This window comes from Ambystoma mexicanum, chromosome 11 (assembly GCF_040938575.1).
Source record: "Ambystoma mexicanum isolate Mex_15411 chromosome 11, UKY_AmexF1_1, whole genome shotgun sequence".
NCBI lineage: Eukaryota > Metazoa > Chordata > Amphibia > Caudata > Ambystomatidae > Ambystoma > Ambystoma mexicanum.
The window spans coordinates 1,473,235,235-1,473,252,008 of NC_090934.1; the positions used below are offsets into that span (position 1 = coordinate 1,473,235,235).

Genomic DNA, 16,774 nt, shown 5'->3' on the forward strand with positions numbered 1-16,774 from the left:
CAGCGAAACCAGAAGCCAGTGAAAGGACCAAGTACAACCAGGAAACAGCGTAAGTAATAGAAAACAAACCAGAAGCAAGCGAAAGGAGCAAGAACAACCAGGAAACAGCATAAGCAACAGCAACCAAACCAGAAGCAAGCGAAAGGAGCAAGAACAACCAGGAAACAGCATAAGCAACAGCAACCAAACCAAAAGCAAGCGAAAGGAGCAAGAACAACCAGGAAACCGCATAAGTAACAGCAAACAAACCAGAAGCAAGCGAAAGGAGCAAGAACAACCAGGAAACAGCATAAGCAGCAACAGCAACCAAACCAGAAGCAAGCGAAAGGAGCAAGAACAACCAGGAAACAGCATAAGCAATAGCAAACAAACCAGAAGAAAGTGAAAGGAGCAAGTACAACCAGGAAACAGCGTAAGTAACAGCAAACAAACCAGAAGCAAGCGAAAGGAGGAAGAACAACCTGGAAACAGTGTAAGCAACAGTAACCAAAACAGAAGCAAGTGAAAGTAGCAAGAACAACCAGGAAACGGCTTAAGCAACAGCAACCAAGCCAGAAGCAAGCAAAAGGAGCAAGAACAACCAGGAAACAGCATCAGTAACAGCATCCAAACCAGAAGCAAGTGAAAGGAGCAAGAACAACCATGAAACAGCATAACCAACAGTAAACAAACCAGAAGCACGAGAAAGGAGCAAGAACAACCAGGAAACAGCATAAGCAACAGCAACCAAACCAGTAGCAAGAGAAAGGACCAATAACAACCAGGAAACAGCATAAGCAACAGCAACCCAACCAGAAGCAAGTGAAAGGAGCAAGAACAAAAAGGAGCCCAAGGACCTAAAACAGAGGCAGTGGTGATTGGAATAGTAGCAAAGTTACTAGAAGTGTACACTGAAGCAAGGCGGGAGGCCAGAGGCTTGCAGACGTGAGAACACAGGCAGCAGGCACAGCCGGGCAAGCCAAATGTCACCCTTTTTGCGGAAGCCCATGTAAGGACCTTTTATAAGGCTGTTCTGTCAGCCTCCCTTTCCTTCTACATGCAAAAATGGAAGCGTGCCACCTGCTGCACCTCCAAAAGCCTGCGCTCACCAGCAGCAAAAGAGTTTGGGGAAAGTCCCCTTTGAGACCAGGGTAATCTAGGCACTGATCGGCCAGCGAGTTCACTGCCATAAGACACAGGGACCCGCACATACTTTCAGAAAGGGACTCTACTCAGAGCTCTTGAGCCTGGGATACTTCTTCTGACCCAGCGATGACTCGTCAAGTGCTTGAACTCTCCAGAAGGTTTCCTAAATCAGCCACAAAACGTAGATGTTTGCAGGGATCGAAATAAAGATTTGATGAGAAGGAGCTAAGCGCAGCTCCTGTGCATTAGACAGCAGGTAGTAAGTAGGAGCCATACAAGCATACCTGTGTGACAATAACTCTGTGTGTTTGTGAATGATTATAACTGGACTCCGTCGCACACATAGAAGACAGGTGGCATCCTGGGGCTCTTGTACACTGGAGAACACGTTCTAGTTTGCATCTCATGTGCATGTTAGGGTGGCGTTGCGATGTGCACTAGCTCTTGGTTCCCCAGAGGTAGCTCCTACTTACTATGTGCCGCAGAGGTTGGCAGATAGCAGTTCTAAATACACAAGACATGAGAAGATAATTGTTCAGAAAATATATCTCTATATAAAGAATAACCCTGTAGAAGGCCCAGAAAGTAAAACTCCTAGGGAGGCCCCACCCGTATTCCGCTTTCCAGAGTGAAGTCCAGTATGCTGTGAACAGAGTCACTGAAAGCAGTACCTATGGAAATCCGTTTGCTGATGGAAAATCAGACAGGCTGCTAATGAGTACGGATTTCCAGAAATACCACATGTGGTATTCATGGATAGAATGGTGTATTATTTCTAACCCATTTCCACCTCGTTTTCAGGATGGACATAGATTGTATAAGGTAGCGCTTCGTGCTGCTCCTGGGCACTGCTCTAAAAAGGATGCGTGTGAAAATGTCGAAACCAACACTGCGAATCCTTGACAATGGCAGGGAGGGTCTCCATTTTATTGCACTTTGCAGAAATAAATGTGGGGTGGTCCCCCTGCGTCCCCCCACATCCACCATTTCTGTTAATCAGCCATATGTGAGTGGGGGGGGGGTAGTTTAGGGAAAAAGCCTTTATCTTGGAAGGAAGACAACGCGGGGCAAAAACCAATCTCCGGTATTAAGCGCGTTATAAAAAAAACTGGAACAATAATGTCTCACATATAGCCTACTTGTGTGAGGGAGCCATGTTCTGCATCCATCCCTTCATGATCCCTCCTCCCCACGGGCCGCCCTCTATGGGACCTCTCACCCTCCTGTGAGGCTAAATGCCTTGGTGTCATCTTCGACTCTTCCCTCTCCTTAGATCGCGGACGTTGCCAAGAAGGCCACTATCAGCAGCCCCTACTCAGAGGCATTCTCCTTTTCCTCACCTTCCCCCAGAAACTCAATGTCCCCCCTAGGCTGCAGCTCTGGTCCTCTCCAGGCCAGAGCTCTGGTCCTCTCCAGGCCGGAGCTCTGGTCCTCTCTCGGTCGGAGCTCTGGTCCTCTCTAGGCCGGAGCTCTGGTCCTCTCTCGGCCGGAGCTCTGGTCCTCTCTCGGCCGGAGCTCTGGTCCTCTCTCGGCCGGAGCTCTGGTCCTCTCCAGCCCGGAGCTCTGGTCCTCTCCAGCCCGCAGCTCTGGTCCTCTCCAGCCCGCAGCTCTGGTCCTCTCCAGGCCGGAGCTCTGGTCCTCTCCAGGCCGGAGCTCTGGTCCTCTCCCGGTCGGAGCTCTGGTCCTCTCTCGGCCAGAGCTCTGGTCCTCTCGAGGCCGGAGCTCTGGTCCTCTCCAGGCTGGAGCTCTGGTCCTCTCGAGGCCGGAGCTCTGGTCCTCTCCAGTCTGGAGCTCTGGTCCTCTCGAGGCCGGAGCTCTGGTCCTCTCGAGGCCGGAGCTCTGGTCCTCTCGAGGCCGGAGCTCTGGTCCTCTCGAGGCCGGAGCTCTGGTCCTCTCGAGGCCGGAGCTCTGGTCCTCTCGAGGCCGGAGCTCTGGTCCTCTCGAGGCTGGAGCTACTGCAGCAGCTTCTTGCTCAATTTTCCTTTATCCGCCCTTCGCCCCTTCAACTAATCCAGGACAGGACTGCAAGACTTTTCCTTGGTCTGCACTTGCACGATCTGAATGTCACAAGGCCTAGTAAGATTGTTGTTTTGCTCTCTCTTTGTTTCCCCTTGCCCCCACTTGTCTTGTCGAACCTAGAAACACTTCTGTACAGGCGTGTTATAAATGCCCTATCATATCATATCAAGCCCAGGGACTGCATCTCTCCAGCCCTAAAATCTTGCCACTGGCTCTGGTTGCTGCAAGGATCAAGTTAAAGACCCTCTGCATCATTCACAAGGCTTTCTGGGGCCTGGGACCCCACTTCATCCAACTCTCTCTCCCTAAATACCTCCCTGCTAGAGACGTTCGGTCTTCTAGCTCCAAATCTCTGCAGATCCGACGCGTTGAGTGGGGGTAGATCTCTCTCCTCCACAGGAGCCTCCCTGGCCCTCTCAGGCTTGAGCCGGATCTCTAAGTTCCAGAAGCTCCTCAAGACTTTTCCTTTTCTCCTCTTCCTTCCCTCTCCCCCTCCTCTGCTAACACCCCCGTCTGCCTCAGTGACTGGCTGCCTGGTTCCCTCAGAGTTCTACAAGGCATCAGCCCCCCCCCCTTCCGGTCCACCTCCCTCCTCTCACTTAACATGTGGACCCTCACCATCTGCACCCCATGCAATCCCGGGCACTTGCCCACCTGAGCTCCCCCTTAGCACTCGCCTCGCCCCTGTGGCCCTCCCCCCCCCCTCGATCCTCCCTTCACTTGCACTCTCTCTTTACCCTGCACTTCCCTCCCACCCTAGCACTTTGCGCACTCCGCCTCTCCCCCGCCCCCTCCCCCCCGCACTTCTTGTTACTGCACTTGCATGATCCGAATGTCACAAGGTTTAGTGGGACCGTTATTGTTATCTTTCTCCCTTTTTGCCACCCCCTCTTTTTTGTCTTGTAGCGCCTTCAAACACCATTTGTTGTATAGGCGCTTTACAAATAGCCAATAAATAAAATGAAATATATAAATGAAATCCAGGAAGTAGACGTTGTTTGTACAGTTAACCCTTTCTTCTCGGCACACCTCACCTTCGCAACTTAGCAGAAGGCACGGGCTCACTGCACACACGCTGCACTCACAAATAACACAAACACTAGTGCACAACACCTCTGCCATAAGAATGAAGCCACCTTTAACGACAAAAATCCGAATTGTAGCTTCCCACAGAACTCTTCATCTCCTTAAACACAGTCCCCCCGCTAGCCCATAATATACCTCTGCTGCGCCCATACACACTCCATTCAAACATGGGGGACTCGCTGGGTCTTGGCCACCCTGACATAACTTCAATGGCTGAAATGCACACACGAAGAATAGCACCTCCCAAACCTTTCCCACATTTGGACAACAAAGGCTTTCAACCAACTGCGCGTTGGGAGCATAATTATGGTGGAAGGCGCTCTACAAATGTCAAAATGAATGAATGTTTGACACAGAATCTGCAGAGTTCCGAGAGCGGCCCGGATGGACTGGGGAGGCATTGGACACAGGTCTGGCTCGCATCTAATAGGCCAGAAGAGTCGGGTCCAAACACGTCATGTATTCAGCCACAGACGCCGACGGACCCAGCCTGATGACATGCCAGCATCACCTCTAATGGGGGAGACTGAGCCAGTCACATGACTATCTCGCTTCTGAAAGACAAGTCGCTCACATGCCAAGCTTTTCTCTGAAAGGTCAGTAGGGCTGGGGCGAACTCAGTCAGTCAGTAAGAGGCAAGCAGAGCTGGAGTTCTGACAATGCCTGCTGCCATTGACATGATAGGTTAATTATAACACGCTTAATACCCAGAGGTTTCTGGGTGCGGACCCGGGGATCAAACCTGTGCTGCTTAGTGTCGCCTTGCTTCCAAGGCGAGCGCGTTGCCCCTGAGCTATCCTCCTGAGACAATGACCTGTGGAGGTTTGGGGGGGGGGGCAGTTACAGCAGTGAGTAAGTGTGCACTTAACAATAAAACAGCGACTTAACCAAAAACGTGTGTCGAATAAAGGCGACGGCATGCCCTAGGTAAATGCACGAGACTGCATCTATGCTCAGCAAGGTGACGCCCCCTCCGGTTTCTGTATTAAGAATGCTTGTTTAAAAACTATAGACCAACCCGGTGGCACTCCGTTCATCAACCATGGAATGATGAAATATGGGACCTGCAGGCTGCACGCCAATCCCATCAGTGTGCACACGACAGGTGCATTAACCGACTGGGCAATCTCACCAGCATTCACCGCTTTGCCAATCGTGCTCCGTCGGGTATTGGGCAAACCACTTTCCTGCCTCTATCTGTGGTCGTGTTTACTCAACTGCAATTGGTTAACACGTTTGTAAACTCTTTGCAAAAGTGGCCTGTTGTGTAACCCTCCCCCTGCTTAGCCTTGTACTAGAAAGGAAAGACTGCTGGCTGGCTGGGGGGTGGGGGGCTAGGTGTGCCAGGACTAGGCATAACCTACTCACTGCACAAACTAGGCGCATGCAAAACGGAAAGTAAACCGGAGCGCATCGGTCATTAAAACCAGAGCTTAATTCTAGGTTCCCGTCCGCGGCCGAGGGGCCTTTACAGGAAAAAGAAAGAAAGATCTCACGCCGCAGTCGTGGAACATCAGAGCCACCGTAGCTCTGGCAGTCATCGCATTGTGCTAGGGTGAGCAGATTTACAACATAAAAAAGAGGGGCCTACGCCCCCAACCCCCTCCCACCCCGCCTCCTTCTGGGCGACCCCAAGTAAGTAATGCCCATTGCCAGCACTGCTCCTGGAGATAAGCTCTGCGGATTGGGCTGTGAGGCTCAGCTGCTCGGAGGCTGGCCTGATTGCTAGGACATGCCTGGCTGTGTTCCTGCTTCACAGCCACTCGCTGGACCAGTCACCCAATGCACGTGGCTGTTACCTGGAAGGTTAGGGGTTCAAGCCCACCCCAGGGAGGAAGAGGTCTGGCCCAAGTGGGGGTGCACAATTAGAACACCATTCCAATATTTATTGGGTTAATAACTAATGTTGCATGTCATTCTTGGAGATTTTGAAGGCTGTCCAGCAGGGACTGTGTCAGGAAACACCCGCCGGTGATTTAAAAAAAGAAAAAATATCTCAGCATGGGAGACAGGTTGGGCTCCGAAAATGCAGCGCCAGGGAAAAAAGGGCAATCAGCCAGCACAAAAAGAGAGCTTTGAAATCGGAAAGAAGTGCATTTTGCTTTTGTATGGCTTTCATAGGAAGACATTTCCGAATAAAGAGGTGTCTGAATGCTCCCACGTCCACTAACCTCACACCAGTGGAATATGCCCCGACCTCACAACAGGGGAACACAGCATTTTCTCTGCCCCATGCAGCCCTACCACCCCCTTTCTCTCGTGGAGTCAGGAGGAAAGGAGGCTAACTAACACTGAACAAATCAGGGGGATCCCAGCTAGTCTTTATGCCACTCTGACGAATCAGCTTCCGGGGCACCAGTGGTCCAGGGATGAATATCAGTTTCTAAAACATCAATCAGCCCCACACATCTAGTACACCAGAAGAGGTCCAAACAGAGTGGAATACAAGTGAATTATAAGACCGCCTTGTCCAATTTTGGTAACGTGGACAAAACGACAGGCTTATGTCTCCAAGGTCGTGGATCGTTGGTTAGTTGCAACACAGCGAAAATACAATTATTACCCAATGATAAAAGGCACTGTCCAGTCAAGGTTGTATACAAATGTCAGCCTCAGACTGGCCTATAGGACAATAGGCCCATGGGCGAATAAAAAAAAATGCAAAATGCTGGTGTTGGCCAGTTTTTTGGGTCAAAGTGGGCCACTGTTTTGGGCACTGTGGGCCAGTTTGATGAGTTACTTTACTATGCAGCTAGTCGTTTTGAACAGTTTTGCGAAATAAATCGTCTTTAAAATGCACAATTTGCATAACATTTTATCAAAAAAATCCCCCTTGGGTACTACTCAAACGGTCTGTCACAAAAGGGATAAATTGCCATTTGCAACTGTGGGCCACTTTTGTATTTGTGCCCGAGACAATTTTACGGCCCGGTCCGACCCTGCAAATACCTACATTATTATTATTACTACAACAGACAGTTCTAGCAACACTACAAATACAACTCACCCTCTAAAGAAACACGGAGTGAGGACAGTTTCACAAAGGAAAGGGAAGCACTGTGGATACTGACAGGAGGGTAGTTGGTAACGTAATTAATCGCAATAGTTCAAGGATATTTGGTTTCAGCACAAAGGGAGCAATGGGTCGTAAAATGTCACTAGGGGTCACTTGGAGAAGGACCAGGGGGACAGAACCCCAAAGAACCTTGTGCTGGAGATGTTCTTGGTACTCGACAGGGTAGAGTCGGCTTCAGGGCGCTTTGCAGCTTCTGCAACAGAGTTCAAGATGGGAGACCGCTGCGGGTATCAGGTGGCAGGCAGCAGGCAGTTCTGAGAGTGAGGCTGGACGGACGGCTGCACGCTGGCCTACACTGCGGTACAGGGTCAGGAGTCATTGTCTCAGTGCCGGTCGGTGGGTCTGAAGCACTGGTCGAGGTGTCTCAGGCGGCGTGAACGACCGCAGCATAACAACAGTTTAGTTTACTTTTGTTTATTCATTTATATTGCGCGCCAGACCCGAAGGTATGAGGGCGCAGGAGCAGTGAGGTTATTCTCAGCTTGGTTACAGTGCTGTACAGTAATTTACAGTGTGTGCATAGGTTGATACAGTTGCGATGGATACAATGATATACAGTTTACAAATATATATATTTACATAAAAGCCTAGAATGCAAAGGCAAGTCAGTTATTGGTCGGTATTCTTTAGCCACTGAATGTAGTTACGTCTAAAGAGGGGGTAGGTTTGGGGTGTCCTATGGGCGAATGGTAGGGAGTTCCAGTGTTGGGCTGCTTTCACCTGGAAGCTGTTACCACCCATTTTGGATCGGTTGAATCTGGGAACTGTAAGTAAGTTGGCATTGGTGGATCTGGTGGGCCTGTTAGGGGAGTATCTTTTTATTCTGTCGGCTAGGTAGCGGGGACTGCATTATTGAGGCATTTGTGTGTTAAGGAGGCTACTTTGAGCCAGATTTTGTCGGTGGTGGTGAGCCAGTTGTGAGATCTCCTGATGTTGGAGATGTGAGCTCTCTTGGGGATGCTAAGCGCTGCTCTGAGAGCATTATTTTGCAAGGTCTGGATTTTGTTAGTTATCTGTTTGTTGGCTCCAACATAAAGGGTGTTACAATAGTTGAGTTTGGATAAGACGGGGCTCTAGCAAGGGTCATGCAGTTCTGAGTGGCTAGGAAAGGTTTGGCTGCTCTTGTAAGTGAGCAGTGCAGTCGGTTGCAGATCGAACGGCTCCACTGGCTCGAAAATGTCTTATGGCAGACGTCTGTTGATGCTCGTCAATGCACTCCTCCAAACTACTTCACTGGGCTTGTATCGTACTTCAAGGTGGACGGCCCAAAGCTCAGGAGTGTGTTGCAGGCAATCGCCTTGTCCTTGGTTTGGTTCAGAGACTCTCTGGCACTTCCCATCTAGGAAGCTTGCTTGCAGAGCCTAGCAGGGTACGCTGTGTGCTGGCTGGTCTCTCTAGTTAAAGGAGCGCTCTGTGGTTCCTGATTTAAGTGGCAGGTCTCTCTTGAAGCTGTGGCGAGAACACGCTTCCTGTTGCTATCAATCCACATACTTGTACCTTCTGAATGGGGTCCCTCTGTGAGGGTTGGTTACTGTAAATACATAGTCCCAGACATGACACTTCACTGCACTGGCCTTGACATGGAGAGGCGGAAGCTGGCTTCAGGTTTACACACTGCACATCAAAGGTTGTAGGGATTTCCTGTGTCCTGTGTTTTAGCCTCTGCAGCCTATTTGAAGTAATCTATTAATATGTTAATTATGTTAATTGCTGCCACCATCAGCAAAGGGTAAACAAACAGACGGGACGGATCCATTGAGCCTTTCATAGTAAATTAGACTGCCCATGGCAGGAGGAAGGTTTTGGCCCTCCCCCTTCTGAGATACATTGTGTACTCCCCCTTTCAGATCCCAAATAAATATAACAGGGAGGATGGCACCTGTAGGGTCTGTCCACCCAGAGTACACGGGTCTATGTGTATGTCGTGTGGTGAGCATAGGACAATGTGTGCAGATTAGCCCCACATATTTTCCAGAGGTTGATCTCCCATCATTTAATTTCATATACAATTTCAAAAAAAGCCCAGGTGAGCTCACACCCACTGTGAAGAGGGTCGAATTCCTCACAGCCCCACAGACCCCCTTCACCCGCCTCATACATCTGGTGCTTGCAGACAGCTCTGGATGTGGGAAGGGACTGTGAGGTGCCATAAGCAAAACACACAGGCAACCATGGTACTCCTTTCACCTCTTGGTTTCGATTTACATCATAGACAACTCTAGCTTCACTCTCATTGTCAATCAAACGTCACTAAGATTGTTATTGTTAACCATTTAAATATATACATGTACTCCAGTCCCCACATACGCGTAACTCCAAGCTGCAAAATGGAACCATTCCTCTACTCACTGGGCCCCGAGTTTCAGGCAGATGTTAAAGCACCAGTGCTACCGCCATTGTCATCTTGCTGAAACTGCAGTGGCGGACCGCCCAGCGGAATAAGAGGGGGTGTAACGCTGAGGTGGGACTGTATCTCCAGAGGAAAAGCTATCGGACATAACAGCACTACCAGGGCGGCATGGTGCATGCAACTGTCAAGCAGCGACACCAGCATGAGGAGTTGCTTCTGCTCAAAGCATGCCATCATGAGAAAGGGGCAGGCATGCAGCATGCTAGTACCCTGGAGGTGATGTAATGGCACCTCCATGCCGATCAGGGAGCTTGGTAGGCTAGCTTCACCGTGTGGTATTTCCCGCCTTCAAAGCCACCAGAGCAGCGTGATGTTGCCATCTTGCCTACTGGGGCAAAGGTCTATGTCCGCCCGGGCTCCCTAACCACCCCACTCGATTTCTGCGCACACATCGTCTCCCATCTTTTAACCTTCGGTCCCGCTGTTCCGCTCCTTCTCCTCTGTGGTAATGGCCTTCATAGAAAGCGATAAGGGACTACATGTTGTTCCCTTCGCCCTATGTCCATGGTGGCCATCTTGTTTTGTACCTTTTTTATTTTATTTTTTAAACAGAAGCTATTAGCACCCAAGAAATCATGCCGGGATGCTAATAAATGTAACCCTCGTGGTAGAGGGCAGTGCTAGTTAAACGGACCCTGCCCTTCTGGTGGATAAAAAGAATAGGGGCACTGCCATCCAACCTCCAACTCAACGAGTGCCACCGCCCTGTCAAAGGTTTCAGATTCTGAACCAGCCTTTTTACTTGCAATTCAAATACGAAATGTTTCCCTAATGCACTCTGACGCCTTCGGACATGTAGTGCCAAATACATAACTAATGCCCTGGGCAGCAGCGCCTACATCCGCAGTTCTAAAAGCAGCCATGAAATCAAGCAGAGATGGGATTCCAATGGGCAACGCATGTCATGGGTGAGTACACCTCTGCCACCACAAAGCAGGTGAAGGTTTTGTAATCTGTCTGCAAGCTTTGTCTCTCCAGATGTTTAGAAGTGCCACCCCACCAGCCCGACCGAGTACAATTAATGATGAGGGATCATGGGAGTCTGAGTCCAAAACAACCGGAGAGCTTCAGGTTGCAGACCGCTGCTTTAAAATGAACGACTTACTTCAGGAACGTGTTGAAATGTGGGAGCGCCTCTCAAGAAAAGGACAACATTAAGTCACGTGACCACCAGAAATGTGCAGTACTCACCCCCTGGCTCCCCTGGAAGGAAATCACCGGTTGGGCCGATGTGGGTCTGGAGACCTGTGGAAAAGACAGGAAAGAGAAGGCTTAGTACAGCACAAAACAATTCCGCCCCCCTCCGCCCCCGACCCTCCTTTGCAGCCAAAGCTTAGAAGGAGACCAGGGCGCAATGGCGGCGGGAGCCAAAGCGCCCCTTCCCCCAAAGGGGCAAAATGCTTGCTCATGAGCGTGAAGGCGGAATAGTGGTGGGCGAGTTCACGCTCTGCGTGTGCACTGCAGACGTGTCTGGAATGTGGGAGTGGGCAGAGTCTACACTGATGCCTTCTGGGGATTCAGATCCAACATACTTGCACCCTAAGCAGTTAAAGGGTTAAAGGATTCAACCTTATTCTCAGTTATCAATGGAAATAGAATAAACCAGGCAGGCCAAACACCTTTCAGAAACACAGGACCCCCTGTTGCTAGCAGGTGAGCAGGCCAAACACCTTTCAGAAACACATGACCCCCTGTTGCTAGCAGGTCAAACACCTCCCAGAAACACAGGACCCCCTGATGCTAGCAGGTGAACAGGCCAAACACCTTCCAGAAACGCAGGACCCCCTGATGCTAGCAGGTGAACAGGCCAAACACCTTCCAGAAACGCAGGACCCCCTGATGCTAGCAGGTGAGCAGGCCAAACACCTTCCAGAAACGCAGGACCCCCGGTTGCTAGCAGGCGAGCAAGGCAAACACCTTCCAGAAACGCAGGACCCCCTGTTGCTAGCAGGTCAAACACCTTCCAGAAACACAGGACCCCCTGTTGCTAGCAGGTGAGCAGGCCAAACACCTTCCAGAAACACAGGACCCCCTGTTGCAAGCAGGCGAGCAGGCCAAACACCTTCCAGAAACGCAGGACCCCCTGTTGCTAGCAGGTCAAACACCTCCCAGAAACACAGGTCCCCCTGATGCTAGCAGGTGAACAGGCCAAACACCTTCCAGAAACGCAGGACCCCCTGATGCTAGCAGGTGAACAGGCCAAACACCTTCCAGAAACGCAGGACCCCCTGATGCTAGCAGGTGAGCAGGCCAAACACCTTCCAGAAACGCAGGACCCCCGGTTGCTAGCAGGCGAGCAGGGCAAACACCTTCCAGAAACGCAGGACCCCCTGTTGCTAGCAGGTCAAACACCTTCCAGAAACACAGGACCCCCTGTTGCTAGCAGGTGAGCAGGCCAAACACCTTCCAGAAACACAGGACCCCCTGTTGCTAGCAGGTGAGCAGGCCAAACACCTTCCAGAAACGCAGGACCCCCTGTTGCTAGCAGGCGAGCAGGCCAAACACCTTCCAGAAACACAGGACCCCCTGTTGCTAGCAGGTGAGCAGGCCAAACACCTTCCAGAAACGAAGGACCCCCTGTTGCTAGCAGGCGAGCAGGCCAAACACCTTCCAGAAACAAAGGACCCCCTGATGCTAGCAGGCGAGCAGGCCAAACACCTTCCAGAAACGCAGGACCCCCTGTTGCTAGCAGGTCAAACACCTTTCAGAAACACAGGACCCCCTGTTGCTAGCAGGTGAGCAGGCCAAACACCTTCCAGAAACACAAAACCCCCTGTTGCTAGCAGGTCAAACACCTTCCAGAAACACAGGACCCCCTGTTGCTAGCAGGTGAGCAGGCCAAACACCTTCCAGAAACGCAGGACCCCCTGTTGCTAGCAGGTCAAACACCTCCCAGAAACACAGGACCCCCTGATCCTAGCAGGTGAACAGGCCAAACACCTTCCAGAAACGCAGGACCCCCTGATGCTAGCAGGTGAGCAGGCCAAACACCTTCCAGAAACACAGGACCCCCTGATGCTAGCAGGCGAGCAGGCCAAACACCTTCCAGAAACACAGGACCCCCTGATGCTAGCAGGCGAGCAGGCCAAACACCTTCCAGAAACGCAGGACCCCCTGTTGCTAGCAGGTCAAACACCTCCCAGAAACACAGGACCCCCTGATGCTAGCAGGTGAGCAGGCCAAACACCTTCCAGAAACGCATGACCCCCTGTTGCTAGCAGGCGAGCAGGCCAAACACCTTCCAGAAACACAGGACCCCCTGATGCTAGCAGGCGAGCAGGCCAAACACCTTCCAGGAACGCAGGACCCCCTGTTGCTAGCAGGTCAAACACCTTCCAGAAACACAGGACCCCCTGTTGCTAGCAGGTCAAACACCTTCCAGAAACACAGGACCCCCTGATGCTAGCAGGTCAAACACCTTCCAGAAACACAGGACCCCCTGATGCTAGCAGGCGAGCAGGCCAAACACCTTCCAGAAACGCAGGACCCCCTGTTGCTAGCAGGTCAAACACCTTCCAGAAACACAGGACCCCCTGTTGCTAGCAGGTGAGCAGGCCAAACACCTTCCAGAAACACAAAACCCCCTGTTGCTAGCAGGTCAAACACCTTCCAGAAACACAGGACCCCCTGTTGCTAGCAGGTGAGCAGGCCAAACACCTTCCAGAAACACAGGACCCCCTGATGCTAGCAGTTGAGCAGGCCAAACACCTTCCAGAAACGCAGGACCCCCTGATGCTAGCAGGTGAGCAGGCCAAACACCTTCCAGAAACGCAGGACCCCCTGTTGCTAGCAGGTGCGCAGGCCAAACACCTTCCAGAAACACAGGACCCCCTGATGCAAGCAGGCGAGCAGGCCAAACACCTTCCAGAAACGCAGGACCCCCTGTTGCTAGCAGGTCAAACACCTCCCAGAAACACAGGTCCCCCTGATGCTAGCAGGTGAGCAGGCCAAACACCTTCCAGAAACACAGGACCCCCTGTTGCTAGCAGGTCAAACACCTTCCAGAAACAGGACCCCCTGTTGCTAGCAGGTGAGCAGGCCAAACACCTTCCAGAAACACAGGACCCCCTGATGCTAGCAGGCCAAACACCTTCTAGAAACGCAGGACCCCCTGGTGCTAGCAGGTCAAACACCTTCCAGAAACACAGGACCCCCTGTTGCTAGCAGGTGAGCAGGCCAAACACCTTCCAGAAACACAGGACCCCCTGTTGCTAGCAGGTCAAACACCTTCCAGAAACACAGGACCCCCTGTTGCTAGCAGGTGAGCAGGCCAAACACATTCCAGAAACGCAGGACCCCCTGTTGCTAGCAGGTGAGCAGGCCAAACACCTTCCAGAAACACAGGACCCCCTGATGCTAGCAGGCGAGCAGGCCAAACACCTTCCAGAAACACAGGACCCCCTGATGCTAGCAGGCGAGCAGGCCAAACACCTTCCAGAAACACAGGACCCCCTGTTGCTAGCAGGCGAGCAGGCCAAACACCTCCCAGAAACACAGGACCCCCCGTTGCTAGCAGGCGAACAGGCCAAACACCTTCCAGAAACACAGGACCCCCCGTTGCTAGCAGGTGAGCAGGCCAAACACCTTCCAGAAACACAGGACCCCCCGATGCTAGCAGGCGAGCAGGCCAAATACTTTCCAGAAACACAGGACCCCCGATGCTAGCAGGCCAAACACCTTCCAGAAACACAGGACCCCCTGATGCTAGCAGGCGAGCAGGCCAAACACCTTCCAGAAACACAGGACCCCCTGTTGCAGGTGAGGTTGCACGTCACACACCAGATGAGTTGGCATGAAGCTTCTCAGGGGCACCGTCCACTGTCAGTATTAGGCAGCCACCTGTGTTCCTAGGCACACCCTGTGCTGGATTCTTTTAGTTCAAAGTGCACCTGTAAACAGGAGTAACGATGGCCCATAAAGCGGGGGGAGGGGGGTGCACATGTAATAGTCTAGTTCAGGCTTGGCAATGGTCTTGAATATCCGTCACAAAGCTATGCGGGAACCCATTATATCTGTACACCCCCACCACTCCTCCCTCCCCTCCCCCCTCCCCTGGCACAGGGCGCCGCAGCGGTGTTCAGACATTTGGATTTGAACAACGATAAAAAGTGAACCATTATTTTCAATAGGATAATTCCAGAAAATGAGTTGAACAGGCAGAATAGATTAGCTGAGTCTGGTCTGTGAAAAAGGAACACAACGCAACTGGGAAAGCCAACTGTGTGGGTTTTGAGTGGGTACTGGCTAGGCACTTTCCAGGCCCTGCCATCATGGTACTACCTGGATATAAGATGGCAACAGCTGGCGAGTAGTGTTAGTGCCTGGACATATTAAGAGAGTCCTTCTCAAATGCCCATAGAATGCCTATTCTAGGGCCACAACTGTCTACTTTAATAGAAATGGAGTGCAAGGAACAGATGCCAGAACACACATAATGCTTAGAAATCTAATGGTTGAAGGCACACTTGGTTAAGATATTTGTAGTACGCCAGGAGCTGGTGCACAGGTACAGTTACGCCATTCCCTTCCAGAAGACTACTTAGAAATAATATTGGCAGCCTCTTAAAGTGCATAGCTTGCACAAAGACATCCATGGGTGTATGGTTCGGGAGAGGCGGCTAATGGGTTGAAATGAACATAGGACGAGCAGGCCTTGGGCGGGTAAACATTCAATCAGCACACACAGGCTGCATGTCCCGTCTCACATCCATCTCTGTCCTATGCGCGCTTCCCTCAATTAGAAAGAGGCAATCTTCCAAGCCAAAAAAGACACATACAGCAACCGGATCTCGCAAGCTGTAGGAACACCATATACATTCACACACCTTTCAGCAAGATAGAAAGACCTGCAGCCTGAACCCTTACCTTTTAACACAAATCTATTTGAACAACCCTTTTAGATGTAAATCTGGGCGCCGTAAGATCACTCAGGTGGGACCTGGCACAGTTTGCCGGCACTTTTTAACATAATAATGTGTACCGTAGGCACAAGCCATGCATTACTTAAAAACACACACCTCAAGGTAAAGGACAAGGCTTTGCCCTATCGTGTAAAAACGGGCACACGTGCTTCATCGGGACGCTCTCTGCTCCAAATGCACAGAGATGTCTCGCATTCGCCCCTGCAACATACGAGGCCTCGTTCTGAGCATGTGGCGGAAACGGAAGCAGCTTCACTTCCTGTAACCCGGATTCACAGATGGATGGACCCCTGTTTGGCAGAAGGCCATTCCCTGGATCGCTGGCCCGCTAACACAGCGCCCGATTAAACCGTGTGGGGGCCCCTAGGCAGTCGAAATGTCGGTGCCTCCCCACCCCCCTCGCAAATTATCTCCCAACATGTATTTCATTTTCTGCGCCGTTTTATTTTGATCCGCTGTCCCGGGGCTGCTAAAAGGAGTGGGGCCCATAGGCCGGTGCCCACTTGGCCTAATGGATAATCCGGGACTGGGCACAGAGTCATGTTCCACTTTCTATGACCAGGGTACCCCCTGCAGAGGCATGAAGAGGAAAGGGAGAGGGTGGGAGGAGTACGTTCGGAGCAATGGAGCGGGCTCGGTGACAGGGCCCTGGCGGCACAAAGAGGGGTTGGGCAAGGGTGGAGGGAGGCCCTGGAGTGGGATAGGTTAATGAAATAATTAATTCATATTTTATAATGAGCTTAACATCGGGCACCAGTCTCTAAGCGCGAAACCGGGATTCGAAATGGTGCTGCTCTGTGTTGTCTTGCTTCCAAGACAAGCGCGTTGCCCATGAGCAATCATCCCGGTTAGGTGTCTGGTTCCAAAAGGGGCACATGTTATGGGACCCCTCCTTGACAGGTGCAGCGGGGGTGGGGCTCTGCACTGTGCAAATTATCTGTGTAAGCTTTTTCATTTCATAGGCAGCCCTTCAATTTGGAACTGCTCTAAGCCCTTCAAAGAGGAAGTGAAAACAGAGGAGGGAGGCCAGTGACATCAGAGGATGGGGGAAGTGCAATCAGAAGAGGGAGGGTAGTGACATCAGAGGATGGGGACTTGACATCAGAAGTGGGAGGGCAGTGACGGGGGATGGGGAAG

General features: G+C 51.5%; 1 protein-coding gene across 2 annotated transcripts in view; it reads right to left on the reverse strand.

Moving 5' to 3' along the window:
* ELL3 (elongation factor for RNA polymerase II 3) overlaps nt 1-16,774 on the reverse strand; it is a 275,132-nt gene that overhangs the window by 225,993 nt on the left and 32,365 nt on the right. For both annotated transcript variants that reach the window (XM_069625175.1, XM_069625176.1), the window contains exon 2: nt 10,908-10,961. In XM_069625175.1, the coding sequence (XP_069481276.1) occupies nt 10,908-10,961 (54 nt within the window). The remainder of the gene's footprint in view (nt 1-10,907; nt 10,962-16,774) is intronic.